At 50.4% G+C, this 20,190-nt stretch overlaps 6 protein-coding genes across 6 annotated transcripts; all 6 read right to left on the bottom strand.

Moving 5' to 3' along the window:
- Positions 1-181: 181 nt before the first annotated feature.
- EI90DRAFT_3150364 (uncharacterized protein) lies at positions 182-3,320 on the bottom strand. The gene is made up of 3 exons (XM_039065652.1): positions 3,010-3,320; positions 2,424-2,941; positions 182-2,362 (listed from the first exon to the last, which is right to left on the bottom strand). Exons 1-3 carry the CDS (start codon positions 3,156-3,158, stop codon positions 387-389), a joined length of 2,643 nt encoding a protein of 880 aa, XP_038922957.1. The 5' UTR covers positions 3,159-3,320; the 3' UTR covers positions 182-386.
- Positions 3,321-3,359: 39 nt separating this feature from the next.
- EI90DRAFT_3032889 (uncharacterized protein) lies at positions 3,360-5,466 on the bottom strand. Its single transcript, XM_039058425.1, is given in 5 exon segments — positions 3,360-3,703; positions 3,733-4,850; positions 4,905-5,038; positions 5,125-5,292; positions 5,303-5,466. The coding sequence occupies 4 exon segments, from the start codon at positions 5,200-5,202 to the stop codon at positions 3,534-3,536; spliced, it is 1,500 nt and encodes a 499-aa protein (XP_038922956.1). The 5' UTR covers positions 5,203-5,292; positions 5,303-5,466; the 3' UTR covers positions 3,360-3,533.
- Positions 5,467-7,206: 1,740 nt separating this feature from the next.
- EI90DRAFT_2988837 (uncharacterized protein) lies at positions 7,207-11,169 on the bottom strand. The gene is made up of 14 exons (XM_039056053.1): positions 10,848-11,169; positions 10,538-10,785; positions 10,322-10,485; positions 10,120-10,273; positions 9,625-10,068; positions 9,426-9,562; positions 9,290-9,371; positions 8,962-9,233; positions 8,829-8,906; positions 8,737-8,778; positions 8,576-8,685; positions 7,606-8,520; positions 7,517-7,548; positions 7,207-7,460 (listed from the first exon to the last, which is right to left on the bottom strand). Exons 1-14 carry the CDS (start codon positions 11,117-11,119, stop codon positions 7,330-7,332), a joined length of 3,081 nt encoding a protein of 1,026 aa, XP_038922955.1. The 5' UTR covers positions 11,120-11,169; the 3' UTR covers positions 7,207-7,329.
- Positions 11,170-12,485: 1,316 nt separating this feature from the next.
- Positions 12,486-13,701, bottom strand: EI90DRAFT_2904306 (kinase-like domain-containing protein; the record flags this gene model as incomplete). Its single annotated transcript, XM_039054168.1, has 2 exons — positions 12,486-12,803; positions 12,862-13,701. The coding sequence occupies 2 exons, from the start codon at positions 13,699-13,701 to the stop codon at positions 12,486-12,488; spliced, it is 1,158 nt and encodes a 385-aa protein (XP_038922954.1).
- Positions 13,702-15,875: 2,174 nt separating this feature from the next.
- On the bottom strand, positions 15,876-18,056 carry EI90DRAFT_3208591 (major facilitator superfamily domain-containing protein; the record flags this gene model as incomplete). The annotated part of the gene is made up of 12 exons (XM_039066439.1): positions 15,876-16,201; positions 16,268-16,440; positions 16,508-16,652; positions 16,711-16,749; positions 16,799-16,835; positions 16,900-17,047; positions 17,097-17,175; positions 17,237-17,508; positions 17,582-17,673; positions 17,722-17,746; positions 17,800-17,855; positions 17,911-18,056. The coding sequence occupies 12 exons, from the start codon at positions 18,054-18,056 to the stop codon at positions 16,025-16,027; spliced, it is 1,389 nt and encodes a 462-aa protein (XP_038922953.1). The 3' UTR covers positions 15,876-16,024.
- A 396-nt stretch (positions 18,057-18,452) lies between these two features.
- EI90DRAFT_2965418 (uncharacterized protein) lies at positions 18,453-19,499 on the bottom strand. Its single transcript, XM_039055528.1, has 3 exons — positions 19,181-19,499; positions 18,867-19,125; positions 18,453-18,800 (listed from the first exon to the last, which is right to left on the bottom strand). Exons 1-3 carry the CDS (start codon positions 19,326-19,328, stop codon positions 18,731-18,733), a joined length of 477 nt encoding a protein of 158 aa, XP_038922952.1. The 5' UTR covers positions 19,329-19,499; the 3' UTR covers positions 18,453-18,730.
- Positions 19,500-20,190: the final 691 nt, after the last annotated feature.

Here is a 20,190-nt window from a genome sequence, read left to right as displayed (position 1 = left end):
TATGGCTGGCATGAGGCTGGTAAAATCATGATTGTAACATAATTGACTGCAGACACCGGTCGGATTATCTTTTCGGTGCAGCCAGCTTTCACCGGACAGCCTAGACTACCTTGGGAGGTTTGAGAGGGGTCCCCTGGGTTAGCCGGACTAGGGAAGAGATCGAATTAACGTCAATCCGTACATTGGTCGAGCCGTGTCCATCTTATGGATTCGTGTTGTTTCATCCCGCACATGAAGTCCAAAACGTCGCTCAATCATGACAACAGGCCTAGCAACGGTGACACGTTATGAGTCAGTGATTGGTGTCAAACGACAGCACCACTCGCGGAGTTATGATTAAAAATCGACGATAGAAGAAAAAGTGTATGTCACAAAGTAATTGTATCCTACGAACTCGGTCGCTTCGGTGAACCCCATGTCAACGGGTCATCAAGGCCGTAATTTGCTCTTGGATTTCTGCGCATCTCCCCATCACCAGTGGTTTCTGTTTGCTGAAACGCAGCATCATTTTCTCTCTCTGGGCCCCCATCCTCATCTACTGGTGGCAGCTCTGCAATCCTGGGCTCTGGTGCGCGTGGAAGTCCTCCATTCGATGAACTAGAACCGGTCGCTCCGAAAGGTGGCAAGGACCCGCCCCTAAAGGCGTTGCCAGCCGAAATGGATGACGTCCCTGTTCGAGCAACACTGCCAAAGAGCGAAAACGGTCCTCCAGTGCTGCCCGTAGCTCCTGCTCCGAAGGAGCTGGATTGCGTGATTGGCGGATGAATTTCAGTGCCGTACATCGTTCGCTTGCTAGGCGATGGGGGAGGTGGTGAGTCCAGACTCATGTAGCTTTCCTCTTGGAAACCGAAGTCACCAACCTCATCATATCCACGCGGCGCATTGTCAATGGAGAAAGCAGGTGAGAGAGGGGCGTTCGACGTGGACGTAGGATTGGAGGCGCGCGTCGGAGATGTGGAAGGAGCGGTGTTGATGAGTTGTGGTGCAAACTCAAAGGACGGAGCACGGAATGGGTTGGAACGAGGCATAGGAAGTGTGCCAAGAGAGGGGGCAGATGACATTTTCGGCGGGCTCAAGGTAACGCTATCATTGCCCCCATCATCGTCTCGAGAGGACACCTCGCCGGTAGAGCGGGGAGTGGAACTAGCTGAGGGTGAACCGACGCTGTAGCCGAAGGAAACGGCACCTGTATTTCCAACATTGGCGGGTGATACAGAGCTATCCGCCTTGCTCACTGCTGTGCTTCCTCGAGGGGTTCTACGGGCAATAGGATTGTAGCGGCCCGAGCTACCATCCTTCCTCGATGACTTCAAGCCGTTGGACCCGGAGCCTAATGATGTACCAGTGGTCAGCGGTTTGGATGGGATGAGGGGGAAGGGAAGTGCTGAGAGGGGTGGTTGAATAAGTTCAGCAGAGGAAGAAGGGAGAGGGACAAGTGATTCTTTGGGGATTTGGGGCGAAGGGGGGTGCTGGTAGTTGGGGGGAGGTACAAGTGACGAGAAGTAAGCTGTTATGGGGCTGCTTTGTGGAGGCTCGTCATTCACAACTGGAGGGCCAGAAGGTCGTCCAAGTGACAAGAGGGCTGGTTTCCCATTGGTCCCAGCAATGGTTGTTTGCGGTTCCTCCTGTGTCGCAGGGGCAGGAGCGATCTCGCCGGTGGGATTGATGTCAGTGGAAGCGGACTCTTCAGGTGGCTCCTCAATCACAGACCGCTGTTCAGGGGGCTCTTCTTGCGACGGCTCAGTAGTCCGCGCGCGTTTTGTTGGACTAGGCTGCCCAGATGGCGATGGTGCAATTTCTTCATCGCCTCTGGACCTCTGTGGCGTACCCTCTCTGTCCCTCTTTCCGAGATTTAGTGGCGCTGGAGGCGGGAGCGTCCCCTCTACATTCTCCTTATCATCCTCAAGCGTCTTCACTCGACCCTCCAGCCCACGAGCGTACGCATCCAGAGCGTGAACTGTGGCCTTCAATGACTCGATCAATCCCTCAGTCTGCCGCGTTGACGTCTCGCCAACCCTCCTAAACTCAAGAAAATCTTCTCGTAAAGTCTTTAGGTCGTCAAGAGCCGCGTCTTTGCCCTTCCTGACGGCTTCAAGTTCCTCGCGCAATTGAGCTGTGCGTTCGCGCTCGAGGCGGAGAGATTCGGTGAGCGAATTGATGGCTACCTTTGAGGCTTCAGTATCAAGTGCAATGCCTCTGAACTCCTCCGAGCCTTTGAGAGTCTCGAGAAGAGTGCTGGTACTACTACTCTTTGAAGGGGTTGTAGGTGCGGCGGGAACCGCAAAGAAGGGCGCAGATATGATCGAAGGACGGTTTATAGGCTGAGGTCCAGTCTGAGACGTCGATGCAACGGGTCCTTGTGCTATAATCGATTTGTCAGATATGAGCGCCGTTATCACGAATTTAGATCCAAACATGCTTACTTGAAACAGACTGGGATTCGAGCTGCTTGGATGTCGTCTGAGGCGATGCTCCGGAGCCAGTGTGGTTAACGGAGGTACGGCGAGAAGGGATCTCTACAATCACCCCAGCTGAACCAAGGGATTGGCGTGAAGCTGAAGTGTCTTTACTTGAAGGAGGACGCCCCTGTTCTTCTTTCTCCGTTGCCTTGCCTTTCCCTCCACCAGAAACAGAGGCGGGTGTCCTGCGTGTTCTTGACGATGTACCGGCGGGGCGGGATGTTGTTGAGTTAGAGGGCTTGGCGGAGGCTTGACGTCGCGCTGGTCGCTTAGGTGGTACCTCCTCGTCGCTCGACACGATACTGCCCTTCGATTTAACAGAAAACCCCCCAGGTTTGGACCTGGCGACAGATTTCGACGAAGTCGATATTGACGGGCCAGGAATCTTGGATGTGCCTGGCACGACTCGAGGTCTTCCAGAGGACGACTCAGATGCCGAGGGCACCCTCCTCGCAGTCGTCGTAGTTGTTGTAGACGGGCCACTATCCAGGCGTTAAATGGACCCCTGTAAGGATTCCACCAATCAAGTTGCACGTTCCAAGGATCGCACCTTTTCTTAAGCTTCTCCATTGCTTTCTGCAATTCTATGACAAGTTCATCTGTCTTGAGGTTCGCCTTGATGTTATGCTCCTTTGCAAGCGACTGGAGTTCGGCGCGTTTCTTCGCTTCAAGTTGAGTCCGAGAGAAAACCGCAGGCATGATACAACTTCGTTGAAAGGGAATCGGTTATATGTCGAATACTAATGTGGAACGACCCTGAATGCGCAAAAAAGCTAAGCGTGAGAGGGCAACGTCGCGCGCCCTTGCAGATTGCGGCAAGCACGAGTTGGCTGTTGGGGAGCGGTTGGAGTGCAATGAAATGGCCTCGACGAAAATACATGTCAATATCAAAACAACCTAGCCTCGGCGAGCAACTTCGAACTCCCAATCCCAAGAGATGATAATTACAAGCTAGATAATAATAAAATAATGTTACAAGCAATTAAGTGTTACATCGTGGAGATGAGACGATGGTGGCGTGAATCCGAGAAATTAAGGATTGAGGCGATAGGAATTGAGAGCAAGAGGTGTTCACTATAAGTACGAATGGTGGAACTTGCCTCCCATAACAGTTGTTGTCGAAACAGTAATGACGTTCGACTGGGTCGAAATGACCTTTCTATGAACTTCTGGTGCAGTGTACTCCTTGTGAATCCGTTCCACTGGCTTACTGCTCTTCTCTTTGGGTTCATCTATCTCCTTTTCTTCCCTTTCCCCTTATCCTTGAAGCCACCCTCTCTTCCCTTCTCCGCATCGAGGTCGACGTCCTCACCCGCATCCTCACCTTCACCCACCTCCTCGATTCTATCCTTTTCTGGCTCCGGAGTCAGCGGCAACGCATCCTTCAATCGTCCTTGAGCCAACAAATTACCGGTCCAAGGTGCAGGAATAATAGGTGTCTTCTCCAATTCAAGTACTCTTTGTTCCAAGGACTCCACCTTCTTCCTCCAATCCTCAGCACTCGGCCCGTTGCCGCCCGCGCTACCTGTTTCAACTTGGTGACCGAGGTTTTCCAGCTTGTCGAGCAAGTCCGCATCAATTAGCCGGTTGACCTGTCCCTCCCACGACTCGAGACGTGCGTTATTCTCTTCGAAGCGAGTTTCGAGATGTCTAAGATCCTTCAATTTCACTGGGGCGTCAGTGCCTTCCCCTGTACTTCCTCCTAGCCCTTCAAGAGACTTCTTGACCTCTCCCAAACGTTCGTCCAGCTCAGGCAGCTGCTTTTTTGTCTGATCCATATCGGTCTGAAATTCCAACGCTGTCGCAGTCAGTTCATCCACGTCATTCCTGAGCTTAGCATAAAAGGTGAGAGCAGAGCGCATGGTATTGAGAACAGAAAGCGTCTGACGAAAGGCAGTGATGACAGTCTCAAGGGTTGGCTCGGAAGGGAGAGTAGGCACTGGGGGGATTATAGGTTCGGGAGGCTGGGGCTCAGTGGATGCAGGTTCTGGTGCTGCACTACGACGTTTAGAAACCACACGAGATGAAAGCTTCTGTTGTTCCTCATCGAGCTGTATCGACTCGGTGTCAGCTTCGGTGGGCGCTTGGTCGAGGGATGCACTTTGATGTTGGTGTTTGGACTTCCAGTCTTTCCCTCGTCCTTTGGTGCTGACAGCGGGGCCTTTGCGAGACGAAGGTTGCCTCCGTGGAGGTGCAACGAATTGTTCATCTTCGGCTGGCTGGTCAATTTCCTCCTCCTTTGCTACTGAGGTCTCCTTGCCTTTTCCTTTGCGCCTCTTGGGAACGCGTAGTTGCGGTTCCCCTGCTGTCTCAGCGTGATCGTCTTCCCTCGGGCGTTTACCTTTGCCCTTCGTCGTAGCATGGGTGAGTTCCACGGCAACTTCAGCTGCTCTGTGAAAAAGAGAGGGGTGAGAACGAACATATTAAACATGATAAACAACTGACTCGTCAGATTCATTAGCAGGCGCGTCCTCGGTACGCGTTGAAAGCCTTGCATTCCCAGAGGCAGGAGGCAACTTCATTATTTTGAGGATCTCCTCGATGATATCATCCTTCTTCCTGGCCTTGACCCCATTTTCCTATATACCAAATGACACGAACAGGAACCCGCAAATCAGTAAGACGCAAGTGTGGCAATTCGCCACTTCCGGCCTGGGGTACACACCTTTGCAAGTTTCTGCAAATCACCCCACGGCGTATTGTTGAGCCTTTTATACTCCTTTTCGCGTCTTGTAGGTGGCATGATGGAAAACAGTAAGTTCGGATGCACGGTTGAAAAGCAAGATGGCGAGAATGCAAGTCTGCGAGGCAAGCGGCTGTAAGAAAACTTGGTTATGTTTGGTGTTTTGGCCCGCACTCCGAACAATATGCGCCTTTGTGCACAAAGCAGGAAACTTCACGTGACTGTCGGAACCGAATTGCAAATCGTAGTATATAGGCTGTATCTGCTAGATGCATCGTAGTGGATGTTGTCGGGTTCCAACCAGTAGGGGTTCGAACAAACGTGTGTAAGCATATAAGAAGGCTAGACAACGAAGAGATACATAGCTTGCAAAGTGAATTACTGTACCGCACGACCAATTACGGTCACGCATCACACTGACGTTCCGGTTGAATGATCTTGTCACACAATTTTTTTGGCGCTAAGTGGCTGTGTAAATCGGATTAGATTCAATGAAAACAAAAGCCGTCTGCAAGGAAGTAGTTTTTTGGTGTAAATGTATCAACACGAAAATTTGCCAGTTGGACATTCAGCGCCACTGTGGCTGGTGTCACACCAACCTTGCACCTCTTCGGTTGCTTGTCACACGTCACAAGGAGAAGCCGGTTGACTATTTGTGTCACACTCGGAACCTCAGCCAGTAATTGGTCGTGCGGGTACAGTAACCTTCGACACCGGCAACCCAGTATCCGAATATTTGTTTGTCGTTTTCTGCGTACCCTGGCTTGGCGCTCTCACGACCCCACAATATCCACCGTAAACCAAACAAAAACCAAACATCCTGTCATCATGAAACGTATAGTTGATCTATGAACTGGTGTCCTTCGGCCCACAACTTTTGAGGCACAACCACTGAGAGGAAGACCCCACAGAGATCATCACTAGCTATTGTCGACCGTGCAAACAAGCATCGCTTCGGTTAGGCAGGACTCCAGCCTCTATGACTTCGTAATAATATATACGCTTCGGTGGTGTCTATCACAGCACGGAGTCTGTCACTACTCAATGTCTGCTCATTAGAGATAGGAAAATAACCCAATTCGATTCTATCTCCATGCTTCCGAGCACCGGGAACCGCGCGGGGGCGGCGTTCTCACTCTAATCCGAGATCCCACACTGACAATTAGATAGCCAGGTCAACAATAACGAACGGATAACGAGAAAAAATCCGGATTGGATTGGAAGAACCAAATGTGGAACATATGCATGTAGAACTCAAAGGACAGCAACTGTCTAGGTCATCGTGAAGCGAAACAAGGCGTGCAACGATGCGAATCTAACGGACCACCGGACTATCATCCGCAACCTCACATACGACATCTCACCGAAACGGTCCCGGGTTTCGTGGTTCTATAGACAAATGCTGCACATAAAGCGGAGCTTTCAGGCGAGGAAACGATGTCATATTGCGTACTGGAATATCGCGATGCGATCCATGGGGTTCTAGGATATCAATGTGCGAGATCGGTTGAGAGCCAGGGAGATACATTCCTGGGCAGTATCCCGACCAACCTCCGCCACTGAGTAAGGCGTGCGCCTTGTGCAAGGGCGCAGCGAAGCGAGCGTTGGTGGAAAGCGAGAGGATTGGGGAGAAACGATAGGGTTAGAGTATAACTCGCGAGCGCGGTGACCGATGGCGTATTTGACCCACGCCTTAGAGGGCCGTAAGGCTGTGCCGGCCGCACTGTAAATCTTACGTGTCAAATGCAATCACGTCAAGTAACCCAGGAACGGTCCATGCACCCCTGGGTGGTGATCGTAAATTACTACTGAAAGAAATCAGTCGGAGTGACCTCGCGTTAAGAACAGGGAGTCCCCGAACTTAGGGTGTCATCAAACTTGAAGTACCGATGGGGAGAAGAGATTAAACGGTAGATATTGTCAACAAATCTGGGATCCATAATTGGTTTGATGTCAATCCGCTTGTATTTGTGAACCTCAGCACCCCAACCTGACTTTACGGATTAATGGTTCGTTGGCTCCTTCCTACTCATCGAGATCTTCAATCAATTCGATTCACGCGTAGACACAAGATTTCATGCCAGATGCCCGTCGGCAGACGTAGTACATAATCAAAAATCTCCAAGCTACTCAAGCGGGCTTTCCGAAGTCCAAACTCCATGTATCGCAACACTAGGTCACAGACTATTAGTGGAAAACTAAGGCACCAGTCAAACCATTGACGATCTCTACGAGACGCTCGACCTCGTATATGGCAAGCGTCAAATTCTTCTCATCAAGAGCCTCGGACAGAGCGGGGAAGGTAGTTGCTCCGTATCCTGTATGTGTTCTATGAATGAGCGAATCAAACACACCCAAATTAAAAAGAGCTCACCAAGCCACTTTCCAGGAGCTACGCCGAGATGCCTAAACACAAAATGATCGCAATCAGCACGTGCGAGATCACTTTACAAGACCACGAACTTGTACCACTCCCGATCCTTGATGCCTTTCTCAGAAATAAACCCTTGCTCGAAAAGTCTCAAACGGCTATTGACGCTCGCAATACGTTTGCGAGCCTTCAAGAACTTCTTCGGAAGACGAGACTTGTGTCCCTCAGCCTCAAACGCCAAAGCCATGATGGCGGCATCCCTGCTGCCCTTGTCCTTGTGGCAAGGCCATTGCCCATTAATTTGCCTCACCACGGCACCATCTCGCTGCTGTTCTCCATCACTGGTATCCCTCTGCTTGGAGTTGGAGACCCCGTCGGCTTTGCTAGTAGCAACACCTACGCGGAACCTCTGCTCGTTCTCACGGGCTTCAATATCCTCGGAGCGCTCCATGTTATTTTTTCCTCCAGCAAATCCTATGCGGACCTTAGGGAAGTCACGTCTCTCCACACGAGCCTCTTCCACCTCAGCCATGGCCCTAATCTCCTCTTCATGGCCACTTACATCTGCTTCGCGTTTGTGGATTTTTCCCGATGCAAGATCAAGACGGATTTTGGGGAAATCACGCTTTTTGTGTACCTCTTCACGACCTCCCGCCAAACCGACCCTGAACGGGGGAAAGTCGTGTCTCTCGTGGACAGACTCATCGCGAACATAATCTTTTCGGGACGGAACGCCGAAAGCACCCTTAACCCAATTCCTTATTTTCTTCCACCCCCGCTTGGCACACTTCTTACCCTGCTTGTGGAAATGAAGGTGATGGCGGTGGTGGCGGTGATGATGGGCACGCCGCTTCGTCCCAAGCTTGCGGAACTGTTTGCGGAAGAACTTTTCTACAGCTACTCGCTCCTTGTCTAATTGAGCGCTTGCGTGCTGGAGACCAATAATGGAATGATTGAGCTTAGTGAAGTCTAGGCTGAGACCTTGAGACTCAGCTAGTGCCTCGACCCTGTAAAACATGTCAATGGCTGTGATTCATGAATTCACTACACTGTCATACGCACTTAGCGAGGTACGAGCCAAGCTCAAGAGCATATTTGGTGGTGTTAATAGGCAGGATAAGTGAATCAGCAACACGAAGAGTGACGAGACCGAGGTACTTGGCAACAGCCACCTAAAATGACAAATGATCAGTACAACGCATTGGTTCAGAGGTCAGGCTTACGTGGCGGTGGAACCCAGGATCGGCGTAAAGCTCTTGGTAACGCTAGCAACGAACCGTTAGCAAATAGAAGAAAAGATAATGAGCAAGCGTACGTGAGAATCATAGACGCTGTGGTAGTGATATACGGCATCGGTGCGTCCAGAACCAAACCCGCCATCGATGGACGCGATCTGCTCGAATGGGTCAAACTCCAGGGACCCACATTTATATCAAGACTCAACGTACACCAAGCCTCTGCAGGAAGACAGTATAATCGGATCCGCTGCCCAGTGGTTTGACACCAGTGCTCTCAGATTCATGTATGGTCGATTCTTCGACAGCTAGCTTGACGTCCTTCTCCTTGTCAACCAGGGGGAATTTCCCATTGTCCCTTCGAGCGTCCCAAAGAGTGCGGTTCAGATCAGTAGGGTGAGGGAGGTCTTGAGCGACGCCACGGATAAGATGAGCGAGGGAAGGCGAGCCGCGGAGACGCAAGGTCGACCCCGAGACCGCGGTATCTGCAAACCAAGTAGTGGGTTATGTTCTTCGCGTCGCCTTGAAACGGCTTACATACCAGCATTGAGGTAGGCAACTACATGCTCCTGTAACCAATCTGCAAAGTCCTCTCCCCATTCAGTGGAGCCAACCAAACCATACTGGTCGACGAAAAATTCAGCGGGAACGTTGGTGGCTCATCCATCGATACGTACTTCTTCGGCATCCCAGCTAGCGAATACGATTGTGCGAAGGGGTTTCCAACCGGCCCGGAGTAAAGTGCCGAACCCTTTGATAATCTCAGTCACAGCGACAGTTCCGGAGGTGGGGTCACCGGCCCCCATGACCCATGCTGCGCACACGCAATACTGTCACCCCAGGACGCAACGTCGGATTGAGGAAATTTGGGCATACCATCTCTATGATTGCCAACAACAACGATCTCATTTCTGATGTGGCCAGGGATAACTCCCATTACATTCCAAATTGGCGTGATATCTGTCCTGACTTGATTCAAAAGTCTGATGTCCCGCTTACTGCTCTTCCCATCCAACTCCCAATCCCACTTGTCGCCTTGCGTGTCATAGTCACCCCATATCTCTTCGAGAAGCCTTTTGGCGTTGTACCAGGAGATTGGCAAAGAAGGGATACTGGGGATGTTTGTGCCTTCGAGGCGAGTTGCATTGGGGTATGCTGGATAGCCAGGTGTAGTAGGGTCACCAGGATAGATACTAAGGAACTGGACAGAGCCACGTTGGACCGAAGTAGGGTTACGAGCTGGACCGTGAGGATACGGTAGATAACCGTTCTGCACTGTTACTGTACCATCATCACGAGGGTCAGAATAGATGAGGCAACCTATGACGCCAAGTAAATATCTCTTTCAAAGGACAAAATACGAATACAAACCAATAGCTCCAGCCTCTTGGGCAGCTTTAACCTTCAAGCCACGGAAAACACCGCCATAACGAACAATTGCAATCTTGCCGGTGAGATTCGCCCCAGAGCTCGCAAGTCCATCAAAATCAGCTTTGCGTCCATAATTCGCGTAAATTAGTTTTCCCTACTTCACTTTTAGCTATATGTTCAGACTACTCGGCCACAAACTTACAGAAACATCGCCATCCTTGCTGAGGCCATGCCATGCACCGACAGCTCGTGCGTACCCACCCGCAGGATCCTCCAAGTCTTCCACTTCCTCAACATTGGCCATCCACACAGGCGTTCCGTCATCTCCCAGAATATCGAGTGCACGCCCCAAAGGAGTGTTCAAAACTCCGCCGAGAGCTTAAATGTTGGTGGTGGCGCCCGTGTGGAATGAGCTTACCAGGATAATACTTGTCGATCCAAGCGACGGGATGAGTTCTCTCAGTAATAGACCGCGTAGCTTCTTGCGATTGGGAAGACCCAGCATCATAGACAGGAATCTCATCAGGTTTGGGAATGAGTAATTCAGCTTGTAGCAGGTCGAGGAATTGCTTTGCCGTTTCAAAATCTCGAGGGCTTCCAGCAAGATGAGGGATGGATGAGTACGACTTGCTCGTAGATATAGCGCTCTCGGGATTCGGAACCTCCCTAGGCGTGTTTGAAGGGGAATAATTACTATGGGGAAATGGTGACGAGTCCCACTCACTCACAAGAAGCGACGTTCAGCCTGCGGAACGGTCAAATGCCCGCGAGAGTCAGGATTGGCAGCTACTCGAACACGTTGGAAGGTGGTATCACGTCGTCTCAGGATTCCTCGTACGGCGTGGAGGGAAAGCCCTATCAAACCGACAAGTGCCAAAATGCGGAGCAAGATGGCCCTGCGTGAGATCCTGGGTTGGTGGGTAGGTAGCGACAAAGCCTCCTTGAGTGGCATATCATCTTGGTGCCCTTCGAGGAGGGCTTTCTCCTCGTCGTCCCTCATGTTGCGTGAAGGAATAAGGTTGTGCACGTGTGGCCGTTCCAGAATGTCACGATCACCTCAGGGTCCGTATTTTAATTTAATATTGCATTGTGGACATTCCGTCCCGCTGCCAAGGAAATAAAGCTATTCTACCTCATCATGGGTTTTTCCACAGTTATGGTACCACCTAGGACGTTGGAAGTCGCGGCATTTGGAAACTCGATCCGCTCACACAATTCAACGGGGTCCACAACTGAGAGAAGGCTTATACCATTAACCGGGTCAGATAGTGTTCCAGCTTCCCTTTCTTCGAGATTTAGATGTCTATCTTTCATACGACCGACCAAAGGCGTTAGCGAATCATTTCATCGCGGTATCGGCTCGCTGGTGCACTACTTTCTATGAATACATCCAGTGTGCGGCCGGGCTGGACTCGCCCGCGTCGCCATCATACAGATCTGTTGCAAGTGCAGCACGCATATAATCTTCGGTTACTGGATCATGATCTGACCCTTACGGCTTTGTGTATGCTGTCATATCATTTACAAGTTTGAACCGTAAAACGACAATTAAGTAGGTTGGGGTTCGTTACTGCGAGGGTATCGATGTATGGTGCTTGCCTAGCTAGTCTCGCCAGCATCGAGGATAAATGAACCACAGCAAGATGGGGGACATAACCATGTGAGGATGAATAAATATTAGCCTTGAAAAGGATTGCTTGGGAGGCATGCGAAAAAATGACCCCTTTTCCGGAACGGCAATTGCAGGAGATTTGAGGGAAAAGGTGATGTGGGATTGCGGAAGAGGACATGAAGTGACAAGATGATGTATCTCAGAGAACAAGTGAAATCAGACCGCAATACATATTCCTGTACACTCCACAAGAAAAGAAAAGAAATGGACGAACTGGGATAGTGCGTGCGAACGGCTTGATATGATGACGAATGGTACAATAGCGCGTGAGATGAACGAACACGAGCTGAGACATCATGGTGTGAGATCCATCCTCTCGTCATTCGAGACTACATTCGTGTTCTCAAAAACTTGGTTGAGGAAAGTCTCATCTTCAGTGCCGAGGCAGCTGGCCTTGAACAATGCAACATTCGCTGCTTCACGAGCCGCATCGGCTTCGCTCGGGGCAGCGTTCGATATCAAAATAAATGAAGCACGACGCACTGTCTCAATGTTGCGCAACATGAGGGACCTCGTTTTCATCACCACGTCATGAGCGCAGACCTGATCAATGCGGGGCCGATCGGCTGGATTAGAAGCCATGAGGCGTGTGATCATGTCCACGAGGGTGGGTGTGAGGCCAGTGAGATCAACATCGGTAAAATCCTGTTGGCGAAGACGATGCCAAGGATCACCCCTATCATCGAAACCAGCGTTATTTAGGATCAACAGCCAAACAGAAGACGTACATATCAGGGACTACGATGTTGCCGGCGCATTCAAGCATGATCATCCCAAAGCTGAAAATATCAGCTTCCGGACCATACCTCCCCTTGAGAATCTCTGGAGCCATGTACTCCCGGTCACCCTCACGGTCTAATCCCTCGCTTCCGTCTCCAAACGACGCAGGGCGTGGCCAGCGAGATGCCATGCCAAAATCGCCAATACGGAGACGGCCTTCCATCGTAATAAATATATTTTCAGGTTTGAGATCGAGGTGAATGATGTTTTGGTGATGGATGTGGAGTATGCCCTAACACCAGATATCTTCAGCGAACATTCATGAGCAAGTTTAAGGTGACAGTATTTACGTTGCCAACTTCAGACATAATCTTCCATATCCTCGGTTCATCCAGTCTCGCAAATTTCGCGCCAAACTCGAACAAGAAATCCGCCAAATTACCAAACTCACATAATTCTGTTTGAATGAATAACATTGAGTCTTGTTCCCATCCATGCACAAACTGGAGGATATTGGCATTCGGCGGTTCGCAGGGAGAGGGAGAGGGTTGAGAAAGTGACAGCGAACGGGAGCGACGTGAGGTGGTTTTGGACGAAAGGTGGCGCAGAGCATCGAACTCCTCAAGTAAACGAAGTCTGTGCCTAGGGCCTTCATAACGCTTGCTCTTTTTGATTGCATACAGCTTGAGCTTCACATTTCCGGTAGTTGCGCGAGACCTCACACGATACGCCTGGCCAAATGACCCTGCGCCAAGAGTATCTTCGACGATGAACTCGTGCTCGAAACGACCTGTCTCCTCCTTGATGCCATAATCAAGCACGACATCGTCGTCGTTGTCATCATCGACATCGCTAAAAAAAGACGAGTTCGGCAGAGGACTGGCTGGACGATTGAAGGGAAATGTGTTGAATTTGATTGGGGAAGAGCCAGCGGACGACAGACGAGACTCGGGATGAAGAGGTGAAAGCGGGCGGGTAGAGTGAATGTCTGAAAGACGACGAAGAGGAGAACTGTCGACGAATGATACTCTATGTGACTCATTCCCTCGAAACTCCGGTACAGCGAAGCCATCTTTACCAAACAAGGGAGAATTCCATTCATCTCCGCGAGGGTATTTCGAAGGGGTTCCAAACCCTTCAGAACCGCTGTCACTAGAGAAACTCCAGGCACTACTACTAGTTCTCCGCATGATATCCGCTCTCCTCTTGTTGATTCCCATACTGGATAACAAATCGCTTCCAGACTTCGTCTGCGATGGGAGCATTCCATCAAATAAACCGGACGGACGATGAGACGGTGGGAACGGTGGGCTGCTTTGACTTGTGGGGATTTTACCAGGTCTGCCGAGTCCGATGGGGCTCCTTCCGTACGACCTGCGGGGCGCCAGGTTACCAGCGGTACGGAGAGTCGGGGAGGGAGAGGGATTAGACAGCGAGTCGAAGTACCCTACGTCAGAATCAGGAGAATCCGCCGCAAGGTCGATGGGAGTCATGGGAGCAAACTTGAGAGGTAGAGATTTACGGGGTGCTAATGAATGAACATCAACTAACCGATACTATAAATATGGCAGATACATGAAGTTCAACTTACGCATCTTGGCCCTCTGGACGGAATGTTGTTTCATAGTACTCTGCCAGGGACGAGACAAAGTCGTGGCTTGCCAAGCGCTTGCCTTCACTGGTGTGTCAGGCATCATCGGTTTTGCCTGTGAGCCATTGTTCACGGTTCGGGTAGCCTGTTTAGCCTGCATTGTAGAGAAGAGTAACGAATCGATGTCAATCGTGCCCTCATCATTGGGATCAAGACCAGCGAGATTGACATCATCCAAGGCAGGCCATCCAGAAGCCGCCGCGGGGGCGAAACCCGGCGTGATAAGCGGCATCGCAGGGGCGGGACTGAATTGGGCAGGGTGAGTGACATGAGGGCCTTCTTTGAGGCCATCTAAGAAGTTGGTTTTCCCCACTTCCTCAACTGGCTCTCCGAGAGAGGTCATAGATGCAAACGATTCATCTCCCCCATCATGTTCACCTTCGAAACTGAAGCCTACGAGACCCGAGTCTCTGGAGCGCAGCAGCTCCTTCTCATCCTTCCCAGCTTTGTCTGTCTCGAATTTATCAAAGAGCATAGAAGGACGAGCCCTCAGAACCTTGGCACGTCCAACTGAACCTTGTAGACCGATGATGCTGCGTTTTTGGGCAATCCCCTTTTCTACGGGTATGACGAACTCTGGAAGACTGTCCGCTCGTGGCTTCGCAACCACGGGCTCCATGGGATGGTCGGGAACAGGCAAAGGAGTAGCGAAGCCAGGTTGCCAGACAAAGATTTGGCCGCTGTCTTTGTTGGGTTCGCGAGTGGGAGTCACCGCGGCGAATGGAGAGGAGGATGAGTTGGCATCAAATACATCATTCGAGATCTTTCCAAGGGAGAGACGTTTGGCCGATTTAACCTCCGTTGAGCGGGTACGGCGATGCCGCAGATGCAAGGGGAGACGGGGTTTGGGGCTCAAGTTATCCGGAACTTTAAATCGCAAGGGGCTCTGAATATCGTCCACAGGATCCTTTTCGTGCAACGACAACTTCCGCATACTGTCGGAATGATTGTTCATGTGTGTAGACCAGTCATCCGTTGGGAGAGGAGTTTGAGGCGGTGATGTACTTGCCCGACGAAGTAAAGGGCGAGTGAAGTCCGGCGCAGGAAGTCGACCAATAGTTGGGGCACGAGACTTTTTCCCATCAGGTGGAGTTAGAACTAAACGTGGCAGAAGTGTCTGTGAGAAATCAATGGATCGCCTTTTGGCTTTAGGGGCATTAAGATCCGTTAGCGTAAGTTGAGGTGGCCTAACGGAGGGAGTGCGAGCTGGAGTCGCTGATATCTCGGCTGCGGGCCTGCTTGTAGACTTTGTGAGACGCGGAACAGGCTCAATAGCAGGCCTCCTGGGTTGAGACGAACTGGGGTCAGAGAGGGATGGGCGTTGCACGGAAGGACGGGTGCCGAAGCTCAGAACCACAGGCTCCGTGACAGAGCGAGTTGGGGATTGGCGACCCTGGTCCAGCTGAAGGTCGCGGGAGGGTTGGAGGGGGCGTTTCATCGTCGGACTGAGAAGGATATCTTGACGGCTTGAGATGAGCGAATCTACTCTATCAGAAGGTCGTTGAAAGAATAGTGCAGTGGGACTCGTATCTCGCTCAGGCGTTCGAATAACAGTCGTTGTCATGTCGTTACGTATAGTCGGTCGTGTGAATATAGAAAGAAAGGGAAGACAAGAGTGTAAGGTGATGGAAGGCGTAAGCCGGTCGTCGAGGAATCGTGTTTAAGGGCTAGAAACGTCGTGCAGAGCCTCTCAAAGGCTGCTTTACAAGAATGTGGTTGAGCGGAAGCAAGAATTCACATCGGTTGGTAAACAAACCGGATTTAACAATAAACTCCGAGAAAAAACCATGCCGAAAATGGGCACAAGCCTGAGAAATTTCAAATAACTTGCAGACAGAATAAGGGTATCAACAAGATGCGCTTCAGTTTTGGGCGCGGTGACGCGCTTTTTCGACGTCTAGCTCCCGTCTAGCCTGCCTAGCCTCCAACCCAAATACCACAACGGCGCTGACCAACGTAAACACCCCCGAAAAGATCAAGGATCGCCGCATGTTCCCCGGTGGACTCGCGTCTTTGCCCTCGCGAAGGGCATCCATCACCTAAACAGTAACAGATTCCATCAATACGCGCGAGAAGAATCATTTCCAACATAAGGAACATCGTACTTCGACAAAAATGGCTGAGAATCCATTAGCAACACCCCATAATATTGAGGAGGATGCCTCGGGGCTTGAGGTGATTTCGCAACCGAGTTCTAACGCAACCGGAAGGAGTATGAAAGACCCCACACCCATCACTACGAATACCGCATATAAACCGCCGTAATTGTGCGGTCGAACTATGCATTAAGAACCATCAAATCAGTTCCAGAAACATCGTTCCACGTTGCGTGGCAGCGCATTTACCATCCCATATCAATGATAACCAAGCCACACCGATGATAGGTATGAGAATTTTCGTAGTTATACCGAGATGATGTGTGAGAACTCTGTCGAAAAGCGGCGAAGTGACCAGGGCTCCAATAATGCCTGCAATAATGAATGCACCACCCTGTCGGGGATGGGATGAGAGATATGTAAAGCGGCCTGTAGCGGAACAAATTGATCACCATGTTACCCGAGGCGTTTGAGGAGTATCCGTGAGGTGCCTGGCAGGGACTCTGAGTGCCAAGCGAACGAAGCTGCTGAAGCACTCACCAAAATCTCATTCACCAATGTAAAGAGCGAATTCGCTCTAGCGAGCATTTGATGCCGATCATTGAGCGGGTAAGCCGAAAATATGAGACTGAGCGACTTACGCTGCGACATATACCCCAAATAGCCAAGTGACGATTGCAAAGTCAATTACTTGTCTCCGCGTCATATATAGCTGGCCCGGCCTCGTCTTCCCAACGCAAGCCCTGAAAACTTCCATCGGTGAGGGTGAGCGCACTGAACCCGCAAATGCTACGAAACAAATTAGTCACTATACTTCTGCATACCTCAAAATACCCACTGGGAGGGATAGGTGGCTCATTCAGCACGAACAGCCCACTTAGACTGAGAGCCGAGGTGATAATGGCCAGGACCAGTAACTGTGACGAATTGATCAGCTGTCTCTCGATGACGCGCTGGAATTTGATGTTGGAGGCTCACCCCATGCCGCACATCCTTTATGAGCGGCGATATCAGCTCACCCAAAGCAGAACCGATGGGATTTGCGATGGCAATGATCGCGGTCGCTGTCGTCCTACCCTGTAAGTCGAACCAAAGCTCGGAGTATTTTGGTCCTAGAATCTGGAACCACGGCTGAGCAAAGCCAGAGAAAAACTGTCCGAAGAAGATAATTGCATAGGCATGTGGAGAGGATAGAGTGTGCGAGTATGCCCCGTAACGGACCCAGGAACCGGCTGCCATTATTACAGAGGCTATAATGCACTGAAATTAAGGTCAGAATCCTGACTCTGCACTTCGAGCCATAAAATATGCTCACAGGGGTACGTATCCCGTACCGACGAGTGATGGGAGGAACAGCTATAGATGATGGGATATACACTAAATTGACAACGTTGAGCAGCCATGTAACTTGGTGGCTGCGAGACGATTGAGTGTGAGGGCGCAGATGGTTGCCGAATACGTACAGCGAGATGAGGAACTGCTTGGACGCTTGAAGGAATATATGTAAGATAAGACAGGGGATCATAGCTGGCGCAACTCACTGTCAACACTGATAGCGGCAAACCATAGCGCATTCATGCCAGAAGCAACATTCAACCTATTGAAGAAAGCGATTCAGCATTTGAAACCATAGCCGTATGCGGCATACGAACAAGAAGAGAGCAACGAGACCGATCCATCTCCTCTTGAATACTCTGTATCCCTGAACAGGGGCTTCTCCATGCGGGAGTCCCACCTCTCCCCCGTCGCCGACTTCAATCTTGACAAAGTCTTCGCTGGTTCTTGTCGACCCAGGCATCACATCCGCAGAAGGGACGGTGTGCGTATGTTCTTGAGGGTAGTTGCTATTATTAATAAGGAGCGAAGAGGGCGGTTCAACAGGAGTGCCAGACTCCTCATGTGCTTAACATTTGATCTCAATCAATCCGGATGTTCCATGACTCAAAACGGATCGGATTATGTCCCTACCGGGGATAAGGTTTTCCATTGGTGTTTTGACTGGCAACACAGATTGGGGAACGCTCATTGAAAGGAGTGCATAGACGTTGGAAGGAGAAAAATAATTCAAGGGCCAAATACCAACATATTTATATGTGTATGTATATATATTCCTCGGCGTCAAATTTGGCGCTTGTTCGAGAGAGCGGATTAATTGTGCGGAAGCAAGAAATCCATCATGCGAGAAATCAACTGAGTCTGACTTGATTTGGAAAGTTACCGTGCTTTGCTGGACGCGCCATCGCGTTCACTAATAATTAAATAGATGATAGGAGATTTTTGCCTGCACGTATTTACTCTAATCAATATGATGGGCAAGAGCTAGGGCTCAGCAATTATGTCATTATCTCCCATTGGTGACAATCATTGGGTTTACGGTCAGCTTTCATACTCCGCAGAACACCACGACCAATGAATCCGTCGGGACTAGATGGCAGGCTACAACTAGCAGATGCAGTAGTCGAAACATTCACTCTAGGATCGGGCAGGGATGTGGACTTCTGTTCCCACGGGCACTAGATGAGGGGAGTGCGCCTCCAACATGCTAGACAATACGCGAACCAATACCTCAGTACTGCAACCATTCACCAGTGGAAAATATCCCGCTGACCTAGGAAATTTATATCGATAAATACTCGGCCTCTCAGCCCCTTGTGCGACAATCCTGCTATGTGCAGTACGCTCAGCCGCAAGAGTGTGTATCTCATTTTTCTTCAACCAATCCTCTGGATCTGCTATCCTCCGCTGGATGAACTTGCTGATCGCGCCACCCTCCTTATTTGATTCGCTGGGCGCCGGGACGACAGTAACGAGCCCATATGCCAAAGCCCCACCAACAAAAGTATTCCTCCAGAACGGTGTAAAAAGGGCTTCCAAATTGCACTGTTAGGGAGAATATGGGTTGATGTTTGTCAAAGAACTTACTTTCGGTTCTATGATCAGAAGAGGAATCGTGTTCACCATGGTGAGCCTCCGACGAAGCTCGCCGAGCAGCACCAGCCCTTGGAGTCGTAGCAGAAAGGTTTCTGCGAGCTGCGGACGCTATAACGCCTGATCTTGATAGCGACGTCATGCAAGGACCGCCCTGAGAGTTTCAGCGATAGAGTTCCAGTACTAGTCTTAGACTGTAACCATCACGTGCAGTGAATGTGCGACCAGGTTGCACTCGACCCGGCGTTGAGAGTGCGCTACCTAGAGTGCTACACCTATTCGGGGGAACATTCTTCACTTAGTTCGCGTACTGAGGCTAGATTACTTATCAAACAGCTGTATGTCGAATCATGTGCTACGTATATTCTAAGGGCCTCATAGTTGCGCCTTAGATGACACAGCTCTAGTTCCACTAGCGGCGACAGCTTCGCTAGGACACAAGGGCTCATGATTCGTTGGGAGAATTCTGGTTATCCATGGGATTGGGTAACAAGTGCATGCAATTAACAATTCTTTCTATGACACGCGGTTGTGCAGCTGCAACTAGCTTAATGACAAACTTCCATGCTCGGCTTGTCGCCTATAGTGGAAGATGCGTTGGAAGCATTCGTGTGTCCACATTACCTTTCCATGCAACTTGCAGCTGAACCTCCTGCCTAAATGAAGCAAGTTCTTGACAAGGACGTCGACAATGTGGTGAGCTTGGCGGCAGCGGGGCCCTGGAATAATATTGAGGATTGAAGGTGACTCCTTTGTTTTGTGCAGCATGAAGATCCCGAAAGGTAATATGTTCAAATACACTCGGGGCAAGTTTCTGACTAGATCGCTGAGGAATCGGTAAGGAGAAAAGCTTGCGCACGGATCCTTTTGAGCCTCAGGCAAGAGTTCGAATACCTCAGACTCACGAAGCGATAAATAGCCGATCTTTTCGTCTCTGGATTATTGAGATTCAGACGTTTTTCCAAGTCAATCTCTAAGAAAGCTTCAAAGTGTGACTGACGATT

Source organism: Cantharellus anzutake (genome assembly GCF_015039405.1).
Source record: "Cantharellus anzutake strain C23 chromosome Unknown EI90scaffold_3, whole genome shotgun sequence".
Lineage (NCBI taxonomy): Eukaryota > Fungi > Basidiomycota > Agaricomycetes > Cantharellales > Hydnaceae > Cantharellus > Cantharellus anzutake.
This window is presented reverse-complemented; position numbering and strand designations above follow the sequence as displayed.